Source organism: Bubalus bubalis, chromosome 21 (genome assembly GCF_019923935.1).
Source record: "Bubalus bubalis isolate 160015118507 breed Murrah chromosome 21, NDDB_SH_1, whole genome shotgun sequence".
NCBI lineage: Eukaryota > Metazoa > Chordata > Mammalia > Artiodactyla > Bovidae > Bubalus > Bubalus bubalis.
In genome coordinates this window covers 32,446,312-32,464,002 of record NC_059177.1, presented here as the reverse complement: position 1 = coordinate 32,464,002, position 17,691 = coordinate 32,446,312, and the positions used below count along the sequence as shown (strand labels likewise).

At 33.3% G+C, this 17,691-nt stretch overlaps 1 protein-coding gene across 3 annotated transcripts in view; it reads right to left on the bottom strand.

Moving 5' to 3' along the window:
- Window positions 1–2,542: 2,542 nt before the first annotated feature.
- The window catches only part of TMF1 (TATA element modulatory factor 1), a 34,816-nt gene continuing 19,667 nt past the window's right edge, over window positions 2,543–17,691 (bottom strand). Inside the window, exons 9-17 of one of the 3 annotated variants that reach the window (XM_006071461.4) lie at window positions 14,489–14,581; window positions 13,641–13,797; window positions 10,007–10,199; window positions 9,101–9,170; window positions 8,781–8,873; window positions 7,816–7,917; window positions 7,383–7,535; window positions 5,911–6,036; window positions 2,543–5,365 (exon numbers count right to left, since the gene is read on the bottom strand). In XM_006071461.4, coding sequence (XP_006071523.3) covers window positions 5,222–5,365; window positions 5,911–6,036; window positions 7,383–7,535; window positions 7,816–7,917; window positions 8,781–8,873; window positions 9,101–9,170; window positions 10,007–10,199; window positions 13,641–13,797; window positions 14,489–14,581 — 1,131 coding nt within the window. In that variant the 3' untranslated portion in view covers window positions 2,543–5,221. Of the gene's footprint in view, window positions 5,366–5,910; window positions 6,037–7,382; window positions 7,536–7,815; window positions 7,918–8,436; window positions 8,486–8,780; window positions 8,874–9,100; window positions 9,171–10,006; window positions 10,200–13,640; window positions 13,798–14,488; window positions 14,582–17,691 lie in introns of those variants that run through there. The other 2 variants (XM_044933687.2, XR_003105665.3) reach the window with 2 other exon arrangements.

Sequence of the window (17,691 nt, the reverse complement as noted above, 5' to 3'; positions counted from 1 at the left end):
CTTAAACAAAAGCAAAGCAAGCACTGTGTTCCCTATTATCACCCATGACCACAGATTTTTGTTTGATAATGTGTATTGGTAAAAATTAAGATTGTCATTTTAAAAAAGACATATAGGCATGGAACACCTCTACCTACCATACTCTGAAAATCACTACCTGTAAAAGAAGCGAGTTTAACAGAAAAACCTCCCATTAGCCCTTGCTTAGTATTATTTGAGGACTGAAATGAAATTTAGCTTACTTGGGAGTAGGTCAGTGTGGGGAATAAATTCAGGACAGCACTATGAGTAAATTCTCTATATCACAATTGTGGATTACTGCAGCATTGTAAGGTTTTATTTGGGAAAATTTATTTTTTAAAGTATTAATATACATTTAATTTCCATTCTATCTTGTTAAAGGATCTTGATTTGCTACAAGTTAGCTGAGTATATGTAAAGGCAATAGGGCTTCCCTGGTGGCTCAGACAGTAAAGAATCTGCCTGCAATGCGGGAGACCCAGGTTTAATCCCTGGGTCAGGAAGATCCCCTGGAGAAGGGAATGGCAATAGCTTAAAAGTACTTTAAAGAATCAAAGTTGCAGAGTTCAATAGTACCAGCAATATGAAGTCACAATAACTTGTGAATGGAGGATACTTACACAGAAGAACTACAAAAACGATCTTCATGACCCAGATAATCACGATGGTGTGATCACTCACCTAAAGCCAGACATCCTGGAATGTGAAGTCAAGTGAGCCTTAGAAAGCATCACCACGAACCAAGCTAGTGGAGGTGATGGAATTCCAGTTGAGCTATTTCAAATCCTAAATTATGATGCTGTGAAAGTGCTGCACTCAATAAGCCAGCAAATTTGGAAAACTCAGCAGTGGCCACAGGACTGGAAAAGGTCAGTTTTCATTCCAATCCCAAAGAAAGGCAATGCCAAAGAATGCTCAAACTACCGCACAATTGCACTCATCTCACGCTAGTAAAGTAATGCTCAAAATTCTCCAAGCCAGGCTTCAGCAATACATGAACCGTGATCTTCCAGATGTTCAAGCTGGTTTTAGAAAAGGCAGAGGAACCAGAGACCAAATTGCCAACATCCGCTGGATCATGGAAAAAGCAAGAGAGTTCCAGAAAAACATCTATTTCTGCTTTATTGACTATGCCAAAGCCTTTGACTGTGTGGATCACAATAAACTGTGGAAAATTCTGAAAGAGATGGGAATACCAGACCACCTGACCTGCCTCTTGAGAAATTTGTATGCAGGTCAGGAAGCAACAGTTAGAACTGGACATGGAACAACAGACTGGTTCCAGATAGGAAAAGGAGTACGTCAAGACTGTATATTGTCACCCTGTTTATTTAACTTCTATGCAGAGTACATCATGAGAAACGCTGGGCTGGAAGAAGCATAAGCTGGAATCAAGATTGCCGGGAGAAATATCAATAACCTCAGATATGCAGATGACACCACCCTTATGGAAGAAAGTGAAGAAGAATTAAAGAGCCTCTTGATGAAAGTGAGAGGAGAGTGAAAAAGTTGGCTTAAAGCTCAACATTCAGAAAGCTAAGAACATGGCATCTGGTCCCATCACTTCATGGCAAAAAGATGTGGAAACAGTGGCTGACTTTATTTTTCAGGGCTCCAAAATCACTGCAGATAGTGATTGCAGCCATGAAATTAAAAGACACACTCCTTGGGAGGAAAGTTATGACCAACCTAGACAGCATATTCAAAAGCAGAGACATTACTTTGCCAACAAAGATCCGTCTAGACAAGGCTATGGTTTTTCCAGTAGTCATGTATGGATGTGAGATTTGGACTATAAAGAAAGCTGAGTGCCGAGGAATTGATGCTTTTGAACTGTGGTGTTGGAGAAAACTCTTGAGAGTCCCTTAGACTGCAAGGAGATCAAACCAGTTCATCCTAAAGGAGATCAGTCCTGAATATTCATTGGAAAGACCGATGTTGAAGCTGAAACGCCAATACTTTGGCCACCTGATGTGAAGAGCTGACTCATTTGAAAAGACCCTAATGGCTGGGAAAGATTGAGGGCAGGAGGAGAAGGGGACGACAGAGGATGAGATGGTTGGATGGCATCACTAACTCAATGGACATGAGTTTGGGTAAACTCCGGGAGTTGGTGGTGGACAGGGAGGCCTGGCGTTCAGGGGGTCGCAAAGAGTCGGACATGACTGACTGAACTGATACTGGTTATATCTGTTATTTGAATACAAAAATATTTTAAGACTTTTAGAAAAATATCTTGATACAGTTTAAGACCTTAAACGGACACAAATCATCCTTACAGTAATTATACAAGAAGGTAAATTCTTACAATTATATTTTCCAAAAACATATCTTCATTAGGAAAACTATGCTGAATTCTTATAAAACTCTGAGTAAAATAACTCACAAAAAATCTGGACTTACCCTCATTTTCTTAAAATAAAAATTTCAAAGTTATATAGTCATCTGTCTTCATAAAACAGAACTGTCTTCACTCATTGATACTGACCACTCTAAATCATGTTAAAAATGAAATACATTATTACTACTTTAAAATCTTTATTCAAATCAGAATCATGCTTATTATTTACATCTTTCATTTAGAATTAAAATATAGTATCAATTAAAATATAATATCAAGTAGTTTTAAATCATACTTTTAGCCCTTTACAAAATATGAAGTTAAAGTTGTTATATTTTAAAACTGAACAAAATTAGGGAAATTAGACTCAAATGAAAATGAAAAATTAAGATACATTAGAACATACATGTACACATACTAGACAAAGAATAGTAAAACAAGATAAAGTATCCATAGTCATTTTCTATTTTTCTTGTGTCTATTTTCTATATATTATAAATCACATACTTTTAAATTATTTAAATAAAATTTTCAATTAATAAGTGCCAAATGAAGGATTATAAGAGAAAAATTTTCCTGAACTTTTCTTTTTACTTACTTAAACTACATGTTTCCCTAGGTCAGAAATTTCCCATATTTAGAATATCTTAAAAATCAAAGATTTGATGCATCCCCACATGCTACACACTATACAATTGGAAGTTCTCTAAAAAGAGGGAAAGAAAAAGAAAGAAATGGCACTCTCAATTTAGCTTCCCAAGAGTTAGAAGGATGCCCATAATCTGTGCTTACTTGTCTTATGGAAATGACAATGTTCATACCTTTTACTCTTTTTTTTAATATTCTTAACATTGTTATGATTTGTATTATCTATTTTCTTTCAAGAATGGAAACATCTGACTGCAAACTATTTTCTTATCTATTAAAATACAAATATTTTCTAGAATATGGATAGATAATTTTTAATGACAAACAGCAAAATACAGCAACCAATATCCAATAGGTATTCTGCCACTTAGTGGAGTTTTTCAAGAAAGCAATTGGTACGCATTCTCAATTTATAGATGTATTTAAAAATCTAAACATATATGAAACAAACTCAGTATGAAAATCAGCTATTAATTGGTGGATAAAGAACAATATATGGTAATATACAGTCAAAGACTTAAATAGCTGCTCTCATTTTTAAATTAAACTAAAAACACCATAAAATTTTAAGTTGAATTGATTTTATTAATAAGGATTAAGAAAAGAGAATGTTTAATATTATAAATTAAAAAGTAAAGCAATTTTATCTCAGTCTTTTCTCCACTGAAGGTTTTTTTCCCTCTTCATTAATGGATACCATAAAAGAACAATTTCATAATCCCTAAACTTCTGATTTCAAAAACTTGATAGAATTTTGCAACTTGTATTTCCCGTATTTTCTAATTTTGTAAATTTCCTATTGCTATCAATTTTGTCATTCTGTCAACCCCTGAATATTGATAATAATTTAAAAAAAAGAAAAGCTATTTTACTGCTTTTTACTGCTAAAATATAGAAAATTAATTTCATGAATTTGGCTCACACTGAAAGAATATTTATTAATGCTACAAATCAGAGATCCAATAACAGAAATACTGTCTTGAATCCAAAAAGAACAAAAATGAGGTCACTTGAATTGCCCTGAAAAGCATTCCACAATCTTCAGCATGGCTTACTTCTAGCTATACTCTAAAGTTCTAGTGTTTAAAATGTAACTAAAAACTAAGTCAGAGTTCTTATTTTCAAGTAAAGGCATCTAAATGACTTTAAGTAATAAAATCTATCAAAATATTTCACAAGTCTAAAACACAGCTGAGAAGGAATAGCTATTTTTTCAGCTATTAGTTTTTGATTTTAAAGGTCCAAGAAAAAAATTAAATGATAAACTACAGAAAACTGCAAAATGTCAAATTTAACTCCTATAATTCTCTATTTTGTTATGAATACTATTATGAATGTCAACATTTACTTTTAATGTGCCAAAAATAAGACTTTACAAAATGTGAACAATTAAAAAGAAAATTACATTAGTAATTTTATTTCTTTTGATTCGTTTTATAGGGTAGTAAAACAATACCTCTTCAAAAACCACTAAAATGTTAATGAAGTTATCACAAAATCTTTTAAAGTAGATTTTTCCACTATTCAATTATGCCTAGATAACTTTGAATAGCTACAACTTTCTCCAAATAGGTACCAAAGTTTGTACAGACTTAATTGTGAAATCTGACTGAAATAAAACTTGAGATCACAAAAATTTGTAAGTTTTAATTATTTACCTTTTAAACTTCAGAGACTTTTTTTAAAGAAAAAAAATTATTTCAAAACTTTAATAACTGCAGATTTAGTAATTTTTTTACTTGAAAACAATGTCCATTTTCATGAATTGCAATTAAGATATATTGAAGATTTAAGTGCGAAAGATTTCAGTGTCAACATTACTATAACTCTTTAAATGTTCTCAATATATACAAAAACATACAAATTATAGATACAATTAGTTATATATCTACAATACAGCATATGAACCATTCTCCTTCTCTAACCATACTGATATGAGGATAAAGTAATAAATCTCTGTGCTATTCAAGGCAAAAAAAAAAAAGACCTTTTAAAAAATAAATCTTTTAAAGAATAGTTTTAAAAATAAAGTTCAAATATTGCACAAAATAATTTAACTGGAAATATTACTATACACTATAAAAGAATTTTTTCAATTTTTTAACACTACAGTAATTTCCACCTTCTAATTCTATCAAAGAATTTATTGGATATCTGCACGTAGATATCAAATGTTTACATTCAGTTTGATGGGAATGTAATTTGCAGAAGTTAACTGAGCCTTTGTCTTAGAAGTTCATCTATTTGAGTCTTATACATATTTTTTACATCTTCAAGATCTAATCGAAGTTCTTCTGCCTCTTCTGCTTTTTCTCCATACATCTGCAGAATAGTGTTGTATCTTTGATCCAAATCCTATAAAATACAGAGAATCTTTAAATATTATATGTATATTATCATAAATAAGCCACCAGTAAAGACATTACAATCTAAATAAAAGTATATAGTCATCTCTCATAAAAATTAAACTTGCACTTTAGTCTGTTAGAATAAAAGACAAAAAAAAAAAAATACTAGACTAGATGGCTATTAATCTTAACCTATCTCTTCACTAAATCTACAATTCTCCCCATATGTAGCTTAATCTGTCTTTTCTCCCATTAATTTCAGCACATATGATGCAATTTAAGTGTCTGGTTCCCTGTAGTTTAAGTATTATCTGGCATTTACCCCAAAAGATATTCTCATATATAGGTTAAAAGCAATTGGCAATCCAAATATGCTAATTGTGAGGATACATTTAACAGTAATCAATAAAATATTACTCAGATCATGCAAAAGTTCAGGATTATTAAAGCCTTGGCCAAATGAAATCTAGTTATTTTCCTATGCTGGGACTAAACATGATTGTGAAAAACCACTGTGCATGTAAACTAAAAATAAGAGTGAAGAATACTTACCCTTAGCTGCATTCGAAGTTTGGGTATCTCCTTCACTTTCTCTTCAAGTTCATCATTTTGATTTGTTAATTTAACTAGCTCTTCAGCCATTATGGAGCGTGTTTTTTCTAGATTGCCAATTTCTAGCTGAGGCACATTACCAGAGAGTGATTTAAATCAAAATATATCTTGTTTAATAATCCCACTAATATAAACATATATAATGTGCTGATTTTTAAGAAATAGATATGTGAATATATAACCAAGAACAAGCCCTTTCTTAAATAAAAGGAAACAGTGGCATAAAAAGGGTTTCAACTTTCCTCAGAGGTATATCATTCACAGGATTTAGATTTACTATGAGAGAGAAAGAACTAAAGAAAATTTAATAATCTGTTTGTAACATGCAACTCTGTATTTTTCTCTAATCTAAGGAAATAGCAATATATTTCAGTTATTCTGTGGTTTAGTCCCTAGAATGTGTCCAACTCTTGTGACCCTATGGACCACAGCCTGCCAGGCTTCTCTGTCCATAAGATTCTCCAGGCAAGATTACTGGAGTGGGTTGCCATTTCCTTCTCCAGGGGATCTTCCCGACCCAGAGATCAAACCCGGGTCTCCTGTAGTGCAGGCATATTCTTTACCGACTGAGCCACCAGGGAAGCAAAAACTAACTTTAATGTAGTGCCAACTGTGTAGGTCATATTGGTAAGAACTTATCAATTACCAAAGAAGTTTGTTTGCACCCTCAAGCATTACATAAGGCTACATAAACATAAAAGGTATTAAGATCATGCTGATCTATTTTCTTCCAATTCAAGGACATCTTCTTTAATAAGAGTTATATTTTCACCTAACTAAAATCATAAAATAAGAGTAGGAAAGTTCTACTTTTGAGTGTATCAAGTTTAACAATGAAAACAGATAAGTAAAACATTTTAACATTTCTCACCACATTAAGTTTATGAAAAGCAAGATGAGATAGGAGGATGTCCCACTCAAATTCTTTACTTTTTTGTATAGCAGGTTACAGTTCTAATCTCTCTCATCACCTTTGTTCTTTCCTCAGAGGGGGAGCTGGAGTAACTTATATACGAGGTGAATCTGGGAAGAATTAAATGGCTATGCTCAGCGCAGCAACTTACCTTTTGTCATGTCTGGAAAAAGCTGCCTGCAAGGAGCTCTCTGCTTCTAGATGCCTCTAAGTCTCACTGAGGCAGGCTACCTATCACATGTGGGGAGGCCTACTCTAGCCTACCATTTTCTGTGACAGTCTCCCAAATTCTGGCACTCAACAGACCCATTTGACTTTCATCCTTGGCTAATTTCTCCCACCAGCCTTTATTGTTAATATACATGATTTATTTGGGGCTTCATAGGCCACTATCACTTTATTTCTCAATTTGCTCAAAAAGCAGGTAGAAATGAAGGATGCAACTTACTGGGCCTCAAAATTTCATTTCCTTGTATAGCACATTTCATTTTTACAATACCTGTAAATGAGAAATTTCTCCTTCCCTTAGCTTCAGCTGAGACTGTAGATTTTCAATAATGCTTGATCCCGCTCCCATCCTTACAGCATCATAAAGATTGCTTCCATTTGCTGACACAGACATTGGTCCAAATGAGTGATCATGAGGCTCATCCTATGTTAATTAAAGAAAATACATACAGGTATTCAGCTACTATAGACTATGCACAAGGTGCAAACAAAATAGTTAGGACAGTTCTTGCTTTAAATCGTCCACGATTATCTTAAAGGCAGAAAATTTTCTCTATTTCCTCAGTACAATTAGCACTCCCTTACAAAAATGCAGATAAATTGTTCACAGAATGCCAAGGTCATGGTGAGAGCCAAACTACTATCCTGCACACTCTCTTTATTATTATTCAACTTAAGAATGCATACAAAAAATAAAACATCACCTGAGACAGAAAAGATGTCTGTAGGCCTGCCATATCAACTCCACTTATTGAACTTGAACGTGATATTGTAGGAGTGCTAGAAACAGAAAACGGTTTCCGCTCCTTAGGGTGTAAAGAAAAAAAAATTAAATTCCGATTAAAGGGTAAAATGGCAAATAAAAAAGCAAGAAACTTTCCTAGGATCAATGACAACAAAGATTCATTCTAATTTCCTCATAAAATGGTTACAGATATGATTTCTGAAGTCTTATCAAAAGCACAATTATTTAGTAATTTAAAAGTATAGAAAAACTTGATCAAATCATTACAAGACTCATTTATATTCTACAGTATAATTTGGTTTATGTTTTATGAAATGTGAATGTTTTTAACAGAGAAATTATATGAACTGTTTCATATTATATAACATACCACCAATTAAACATATTTCTCTAGAATAAGATTACCAAGATTTACAAACTGTAACGTTTCTGGCTTATCCATTTTATTTTTACTGTATTTTAGACCAAATAAATTCAGAAGGCAGTCTCAATGTACATATAGGTGGTTTTAACATATTATGCTAATTACTGAGTATACTCCTATCCTTTAAATACAGGAAACTCACTTTAGAAAAATTACCTTCATTAACCAGAAACAAAGTGAACAAACCAGTTTCACTCCCAGGTGCCTATGGGCCAAATGAGGTGCATCAGTATCAGTGAGAGACCACAAAATTCATTTAAAAAGGGATAAGACGTTCCATAATTCATCTCCTAGAAATCACAGATCTCTTTGTATAAACTCAAGTCACTTTGGATCTACTCTGAGGAGAACACTGATTATACTACTAGAATTCATCACTCTACTGACTTTAGATGTTAAGAAATGGTATTTATAAAGTTTAGCTTGAATTACAAAACAATGACTAATCCCAACAACTACTAACTGGTTACATCAAAAAAGAAAATAACAAAATTTAATACCTTTTCTTTTACTGCTTCTTGAGTGAAAATTGCTTTCTTCCTCTCTTGTTCAACTTTCATTTTCTCCATTTCTAACTGACTATTCAACAGTGTCTAATGGAGAGAGACAGTCAGGTTATTTCTGTGAAACCAAGTCATCATAAGTCAATCTCCAAATTAGGAATATAATGTATACAGTCTTATTTGTTCTACTACTAAAGACCCAAGTACCAAAAGCAGAAACATCACCCATTTCATGTTGTCATTTCATTAACTTGCTACCATTCCCAACCATTCTCTAATGGAAGCTCTAAGAGGTAAGTGAACACTAATAGAAATACCTTTTCTTTCCTTGTCTCTTCAAGTGTTCTTACATATTCATCCTTTAGGTTTTCTAATTCAACCTGGTACCTATTAAGCCAAAGGGAATTAAACAAAAAAAGATGATAGTACAGACTATTAAAAACATACTACTATATTACCTCCAGTTACATACTTAGTAGTCATTTTTATTATCAGCTTGATTTTCCAACTGTATTTTCCAGATTACCTGGGTTTTATTCAGAAGCTAAACTACCATGTCTGTGTATTTTTTGGTTCTTTGGGTTAAGATTTCATTTAAAAAGAGACTTCCTAAATAGAATTTTGAATACCACCATTTCATAACATTAGTATGTTCAGATTCTACAAAAGCATTACAGAGTTCTAAAAAAATGTCTGCAGAAGTTCATATTCTTTACTTTATAAATCATTTTTCCCTGACTACTTTTTTTAAAAAGTAAAACTTCCAAAGAACTCACAGGATAAAACCCGTCCTCACAGCCTTAATTAACTTCACACAGATGGACATTACAGCTTGTGATTTCCAAAGAGCCCAGACGTTTATTTAGAAAGAGGAACAATGCTTAAAACCCTTGTCATACACAAATAACTCCAGTGTGTGGTCTTCAACTACTTTGTGGTCACGGACTCCTTCATAAAAATCTGATAAAAGCAATGAATCCTTTCCCTAGAAAATGCAAATACATTCAGAACATGCCACACATGTTCAAGAGACTATACAAGGTTCAGTGAATCCTACACCTAACTTGGTTCCACATCCTATTACTAATGACTCTGACTTTAAACACTACAAGTATGTATTTCCAGTTCTCAGTGTGATGAAGTTAAAAAACCAACAGCATATTTTTTAAGTGCTTTAAAATGTCAAGAAACTATCAAGAATAACACTCAAGAAACATGCTCACCTATTATTTTCATCCTCTAGTTTTCTTAGCCTATTTTTCTCTGATTCTAGCTGAGCCTGAAATCTACTATTTTCTTGTCTTAAGAGAGAATTCTGTGACTCCATGGAAGACATTTGAATTTTGTTAGCAAGAAGTTCTTCTGTGGCCGCACGTTCTCTCTCAACTGCTGCTGCCAACAAGGTCTGGGATTCACCTGATGGTAGGATAAGTAAGAAATTTCAATCATATATACAAATATTCAAGAGGACAAGATAATAATACCAAACAGATTCTGACTTCAAACTTCTAATGATGCAGATAGCCACACTTAAAACTGTTTAAGTACTCACTGAGTAAGGCAGACCTGCCTACAGAGACAAATTTTAAAAATTTTAATTTATAGGTGCTTTACCATTTTTTTCACCAATATATTTTAATTTGAAAGTGGAGTCATGTATCAGCAGAGTAGTGAATCAACCAGTGCTGGGATCAACTGGATAGTCAAAGGCAAAAAAAAAATAACCTCAAACTAATCTTCACAACATATATGAAAATTAACTCAAATGGATTACATACTTAAAAGTAAAAGAAAATATAATGAGGGGAGGGGCAAAACAGGTGAAGGGGATTAAGAGGTACCAACTACCAAGTATAAAATAGATCAGCTGCAAGGATGTAATGTACAGCACAGGGAATATAGCCAATATTTCATCAAACTTAATATGAAGTATGATCTATAAAAATGTCATATAAGAAATGAATCGCCAGTCCAGGTTCAATGCAGGATACAGGAAGCTTGGGGCTGGTGCACTGGGATGACCCAGAGGGATGGTATGGGGAGGGAGGTGGGAGGGGGGTTCAGGATGGGGAACACGTGTACACCCATGGCAGATGCATGTTGATGTATGGCAAAACCAATACAATATTGTAAAGTAAATAATAATAATACTAAATAAATAAAAAATTTTTAAATAAAAATGTCAAATTACTACTGTACACCTGAAACTAATAGAATACTGTAAGTCAACCATACTTCAACTTTTTTAAAAATCATAAAATTTTTAGGAAAAAATCAAAGAAATCTCCAGGATCCAAGGATAGGCAAAGAGTACTTTGGTTTAACACAAAACCATGAGCCATAAAGAGAAAAACTGATAAATCAGACTTCCTCAAAATTTTAAACTTTTGCTTAATGTGAAAAAAATGAAAAGACAAGCTACATACTTGGAGGAAATAAATACAAACCATATTATCTAAGACTAGTATCTGGATTACATAAAGAAGTCTCAAAACTCACTAATTAAAGTATAAATGGTCCAATTAGAAAATGGGCAACAGACACAGTTTACTGAAGAGGATGTACTAATGGAAAATAAGCATATAAAATGACATAAAATGTCATTCACCATCTTTCACAAGGAAAATGCAAATTAAAATCATAATAAGACATTACTATACCCCTGTCTGAATGACTAAAAGAAAAAATAGGGCCAAACACCAAAAGAAAATGCTGGCAAGGATGTAAAGAAACTAGATTACTCTCATAGACACAGCCACTTTGGAAAATAGTTGGCATTTGCTTAAAGAACCAGGCACACAACTAGACATACAACCCAGCAATTACACACATGGGCATATATCCAGAGAAATGAAATCTTAAGTTCACACTAAAAGCTGTACACAAATGTTCATTACAGCTTGATCTGCACAGACAAAATCTAGATACAGCCCAGACATCCTTTGTTAGGTAAATGGTCAAATAAGATACGCTATATATAAACACAGAAAAAATACTCAGCAGTAAAGACTAAATCTCTAATATACACAAGAATTTGCATGAATCTTCAGGGAATTATACTGAGCAAAAAAAGCCCATTCCCAAAAATGTCACATATTATACAATTCTATTTATATAACATTTTGAAATTCCAAAAGTTCAGAAATAGAGGATTAGTGATTGCCAGAGATTTGGGACTGGAAAGGAAGGCCAAGAGGGTGGTAGTACAGTTTTAACGGGCAAAATGAGGGGTCTTTGTGGTGTTAGAACTATTCAATATCTTGACTGTAGTGACAGATACATGAACCTACACGTGGTCAACTTGTATAAAACTTAATACACACAAAGACATAAACACACATATAGAGACAAGTGAGTACCAGTAAAACTGGGCAAATTAGAATAAAATCAGAAGGTTGTTTCAATGTCAATACCTTGGTTGTGATATTCTACTACAATCTTGCAAAACATTAACATTTGAGTATTGGGGAAAGTGTGCAAGGGGCCATTCCATATCACTTCTGCATATGTTATAACTGCATATGAATCTAGTTATCTCAATTGAAATTTTCAACTAAAAAAAAAATAGTGGATAAAATTTTGAGATTTAACCAAGGCAAGAATTTTCATAATTTTCCCCACTAAAATAGACCCAGTCATATCTGTTTTACATTATATATTCTTTTCAATACTGTATCTATGCTCTTATTTATAGCATTATAAAGTATGTTTGTCCCATGGCTTTGCCTACACTGTAGCACAACACCATACATCCCTGAGAGTGTGTAGGCTCCAGTTTAAAAGCCACACAAATAACTGCTTCTAGCTTCAATTTTCAACCTAAAATTTGTATCTAGAAATTAAACAGTAGATGAAGGTTCATCTGTTTAGGGATTTTTCTTTTTAAGCAGATGAATCTATTTCAGACAAAATCTTATATGAAGCTACAAGGAAAAAAAAAAAAGAGTAGTCAAAGGAGGCACTACTTTCATTAAAGCAGCCTGGAGGAAGCCCAGCACATTACTTATCGAGCTTCCCTCTCACCATGACAGCCAGCACTAAGACATACAAGAGATCTACTGAACACTGTTTCAAACCCATTAATCTAGCTCACCCCTCATGATTTTATAGGGCATAGTCCAGACATGACTTGCTCCAGAGTGTTTGGCTGGATGATTGAAAACAAACCATAAAAGCCATGAGTCCAAATGTTTTGACACCCATTCACATCGGCTTTTATCACTACACAATGATGTCTCTCAAATTACAGTTAATTTTAGGCATAGAAAATAAACAGGAATTTTTCACCATTTGCTAGCTTCTGGGATATCTAATATATACATATTCTACCTGTTTGTGCTTGAGTAAGTATCTTGGGGAAAAAAAAATTCTTTTTATTAACAGCACAGGGTATTTTTGTAAAGAAGCAAAATTTGGAATCTTAAGACTTCATAGCATCTGTCTACCAGAATCTGAACTTGATTTAACTTGACCTATCTCTGCTCTTGGAATTCCACCACTGACTAGAATCATATTCGATCTCTACCTCCTACACTACCACCGACAAGCTAAAACAACATCAGATTTAGCAATGGATGAGGAAACAATAGAGTGCAAAAGTTTGTAAAAATGAGCAAAAGAATGACAAGAAAGTATTTTAGACAGTACCTGACACATTATGTAAGGTATGGTTTGAAAAGAGTCAATTAAGATTTTAGAAAATAAATGTAAGAGAGGAGAAGAGGTCAAAATCTACAAGTGAGACACAAAATAAAACCATCAGATTCAGTGAATTTCAATTTCATGCCATTACCCTAATTCTAAAACAGGATGGAAGGGCTTAAGAACTGCATTGAGCTTAAGAACTAAAGCAGTTACCAAGTCTATCAGAAAGATTCTTCTCTAACTTCTCCCATGATGACGTCTGGGACCCTAGAGTTGCTTGCAAATTTTCTATCTGTCGAAGCAATGGTCTTGTTGTTGATGAAACACTTTGACTCAGTTCTTGGTTTCGATTCTCTGCTTCCTGGAGTCTCTGAATTATGACATTCTTAAGTCATTATTACTGACAGCAGTAAAAACACTAAAAATGCTAGCAAACAAACTCTATGAGAGATTTCGGGAAAAAATTACTTGTTTTCTATTACTTTCTAACTATTCAATCCTTAAGTTATAGTTAAATTGCATAATGGAGTAACTAAGTATGTGCTTCTTTTCAAAGCATTTCTATGTAATGACAGCCTTTGATTACCTTCAGGTAATAAAGAGTATCATCCAAACTTCTTAGTAGTTGCCTCCTCTCTAAATATTTCTAAGTATTTATAAAACAGGAAGATCAATATGAGTGGAATTTTCTCCCCCTTCTCCTGCACAACTTCACTGACTGACATCAACAGAGTAGTAGCATAAAAATTAGGCATTGCTTTCTGCCCCACAGTAATCAAAGACTGATAATAATTAATCAATCAGTCATTACAAATGGAAAAAAAAAACCTCAAAATACTACATATCTATCATGATAAAATTACTTTCTAGAAAATTAGTTTTCTTATAAATTTTTGAAGTGCCCACTCTGATTTTATTCACATAAACCACATAAAAATACAGAAAATGAAGAGTATGGCAGTAATCTTCTCAACTCAAAGAACATTACCCAATTAACTCATTTATTATTTTTAGAAAAACACATCTCAAGATTTGTATTTTAGGGAAACTCTGACAAGTACCTGCTGGAGTTCACTGATCTCATGGCGTAAATAATCCTCTTTTCTGGCAGCTGTTTGCTCTGCACGTTGCAGTGCCAGCCTAAGGTCCCCCACCTGCACGAAGAGAACCAACACACTATCACAACCAATGTCAAATATTATCTCTAACTTCCTGCTATTATCTTTTGTGTTGACTTATGATTACATATGACTTATGATTCATATATAATATTCTATGCTATCCAGTGAGCATTTACATGCAATTATCACATATCTCATTCTTCAGGCAATCCCTGAACCACATGTACTCAATATGTACCTACGAAAGTACAATAGGTGTGCACACATACACACACACATACACACATGAACATATACATATGTACAAGGTCCAGACACTGACATACAATATAGGAGGAAACACAGTGCATCCATGAATGTTTTCAGTGTAAGGCAGAATGTGATAGGAACTATACGAGCTTAAAAAACTGGCTGCCATATTCACACACAGCTGCACAGGTTGTAAACTTGCTATAGCCTTTTCAGAGAGAATTATGGCAAGATATTGAAAGAATCATCAAACTTTTTACATTCTTTAATCTGATCATCCTAGTCCTGAGAATTCACTCTATAGAAATAGATCTATAAACATACAAAAATATTCTCTACACTGTCAGCTAGACTAACAAAAACAAAACAAGAAATGCTGCAAATACCCATTAGCAGTAATTTATTTTTGCCAATGTTGATACAACAGGAATATGCCCAATAAAAATATGACCACAAAAAACATGCGTAAGTGTACAATTTAATCTTAAATGAAAAAAACTATAAAATAATATGAAAAAAGTGTGAAAGTGTTAGTCACTCAGTCATGTCCAACTATTTGCAACCCCATGGACTATAGCTCGCCAGGCTCCTTTGTCCAAGGAATTCTCCAGGCAAGAATACTAGAGTGGGGCCATTCTCTTCTCCAGAGGATCTTCCCAACCCAGAGATCAAACCCGCATCTCCTGCACTGCATGTAGATTCTTTACCGTCTGAGCCACCAGGGAAGCCCATATAAATGATATCAAATTATTAAAAAAAAGTATATACAGATAAGGACAAGAAATTAATACACAAACTGACAGTACTTGTTAAAAGGTGATGTTTGAATGGTAACCCCATGCACTCTTTATCTCAATTCTCTCAATTATTATTGTCCCAATGTATTTTTAATTTAAAATATTAATATTTTATCTAGCCCAGTGAGGGAGCAGCAGAAACACAGGGGTATATGGACCATGGTGTGATCTACAACAGCAAAATATTGGAAACAATCCCAATATACATTAATAGGAACTGACTGAATGGTATAGTCACAGAATGATAAACTACAAAACTGTAAAAAGAAATTTTTTTAAAAAAATTCTATGCTCTACCATGGAATGATCACCAGGATGTTTTATTAAGTACATAAAGCAATCTATAAAATGGCATATTACCAAATAGAAAGCTATATTTTATGGAGAAAGGATGTGTGCTCAATCACTCAGTTGTGTTAGACTCTGCAACCCCATGGATTGTACCCACCAGGGTCCTCTGTCCGTGGAATTTTCCAGGCAAGAACACTGGAGCTGGAGTGGATTGCCATTTCCTTCTCCAGTAAACAGTAAACTATATTTTATGTAGAAAAGATTAAAGAGGTACAAATAAACATGTGTATAAGTGTATGTGTATATATATACACACATTGAGGAGGAATATAAATAAATGTAGATATGGAATTTATTGCATTTACAAATAGAAACACTGAAAAAAAAACCTACTGTAGTAAAATGGCTATTTATAGGCAAAGAAAGGGAATGAGGAGGGACTAAGTTGGAAGCAAATGTTACCCTAGTATATTTTGCTATGTAGCTTTCACCTTGGAATCATGTAAATGTTTTACATATTCATCTAAAATTAAATAAAAAAATGCATTGAGATCAGTGAGGAAAGAATAGTCTTTTCAACAAGTAGTGCTGGAACAATTTGATATTCACATGCAAAAGACCTAAATGTGAGAACTAAGACTATAAATATCATAGAAGGAAATAGGTGAAAATCTGTGTGATCTTGAATTAGGCAAGAGGTTCTTAAATATGATATCAAAAGCACAAGGAACAAAACAAAAAATAAGTAAGCTGGACTTCATCAAAATTAAAAACTTTTGTGTATCAAAAGACACTCTGAAGAAAGTGAACGATAACACAGAAAGTGGGAGAAAAGTATTTACAAATCCCACATTTGATAAAGGTCTAGTATGCAGAATATATAAGGAACTCTCACAAATGAACAATAAAAATGATAATATAAAAAAGGGCAAAGGATTTAAATATTTGAATAAATTTCTCCAAAGGAGAGACAGAAATCCAATAATCACATAAAAAGATGCCCGACATTATTAATAATTAAGGGAAAATAAATCAATACCATAACAGATACCATATAACACCCCTAAAAGGGCTACAATGAAAAAAAAAAAAAGACAGTGACAAATACTGGCAAGAATGTTGAGAAATTGAAACTCCCATATATATGGCTAGTGGGAATGTAAAATGGTTCAGCCACTGTGGATAAGTCTGGTTGTTCCTGTAAAAGTTAAATGTTTAAGATTAACATATAACCCAAGGGTATATATCTAAGAGAATTTAAAACATATGGTCACATAGAAATAAGTAAATTAATGTTTAGAGCAGCATTATTCATAATAACCTAAAAGTGTAAAAACTCCTGGGTGTATATCTAGAGGAAGTGAAAACACTAATTTGGAAAAGATATACACCCTCCAATGTTTACAGCAGCATTGTTTATAATATCCAAGATATGGAAGCAAACTAACTATCCATCAATAGATGAACGGATAAAAAGGTGTGATACATATATAGCTGAAATACTATTCAGCCATAAAAAAGACCGGAATTTTGTCATGTGCAGCAACAGGGATGGTGTGTACTATGATTAGTGAAATAAGTCAGACAGAAAACAAATACTGTACAATATCACTTATACATGAAATCTAAAAAAACAAAACTAGTGAATATAACAAAAATGAAACAGACCCATGAATTTAAAGAACAAGCTAGTGATTACCAGAGGGAATAGAAAACAAGGGAGGGGAAAATCAGAAGTACAAGACTAAAAGGTACTATTACATATAAAATAAATAAGCTAATGATATTGTACAGCAAGGGGAATAT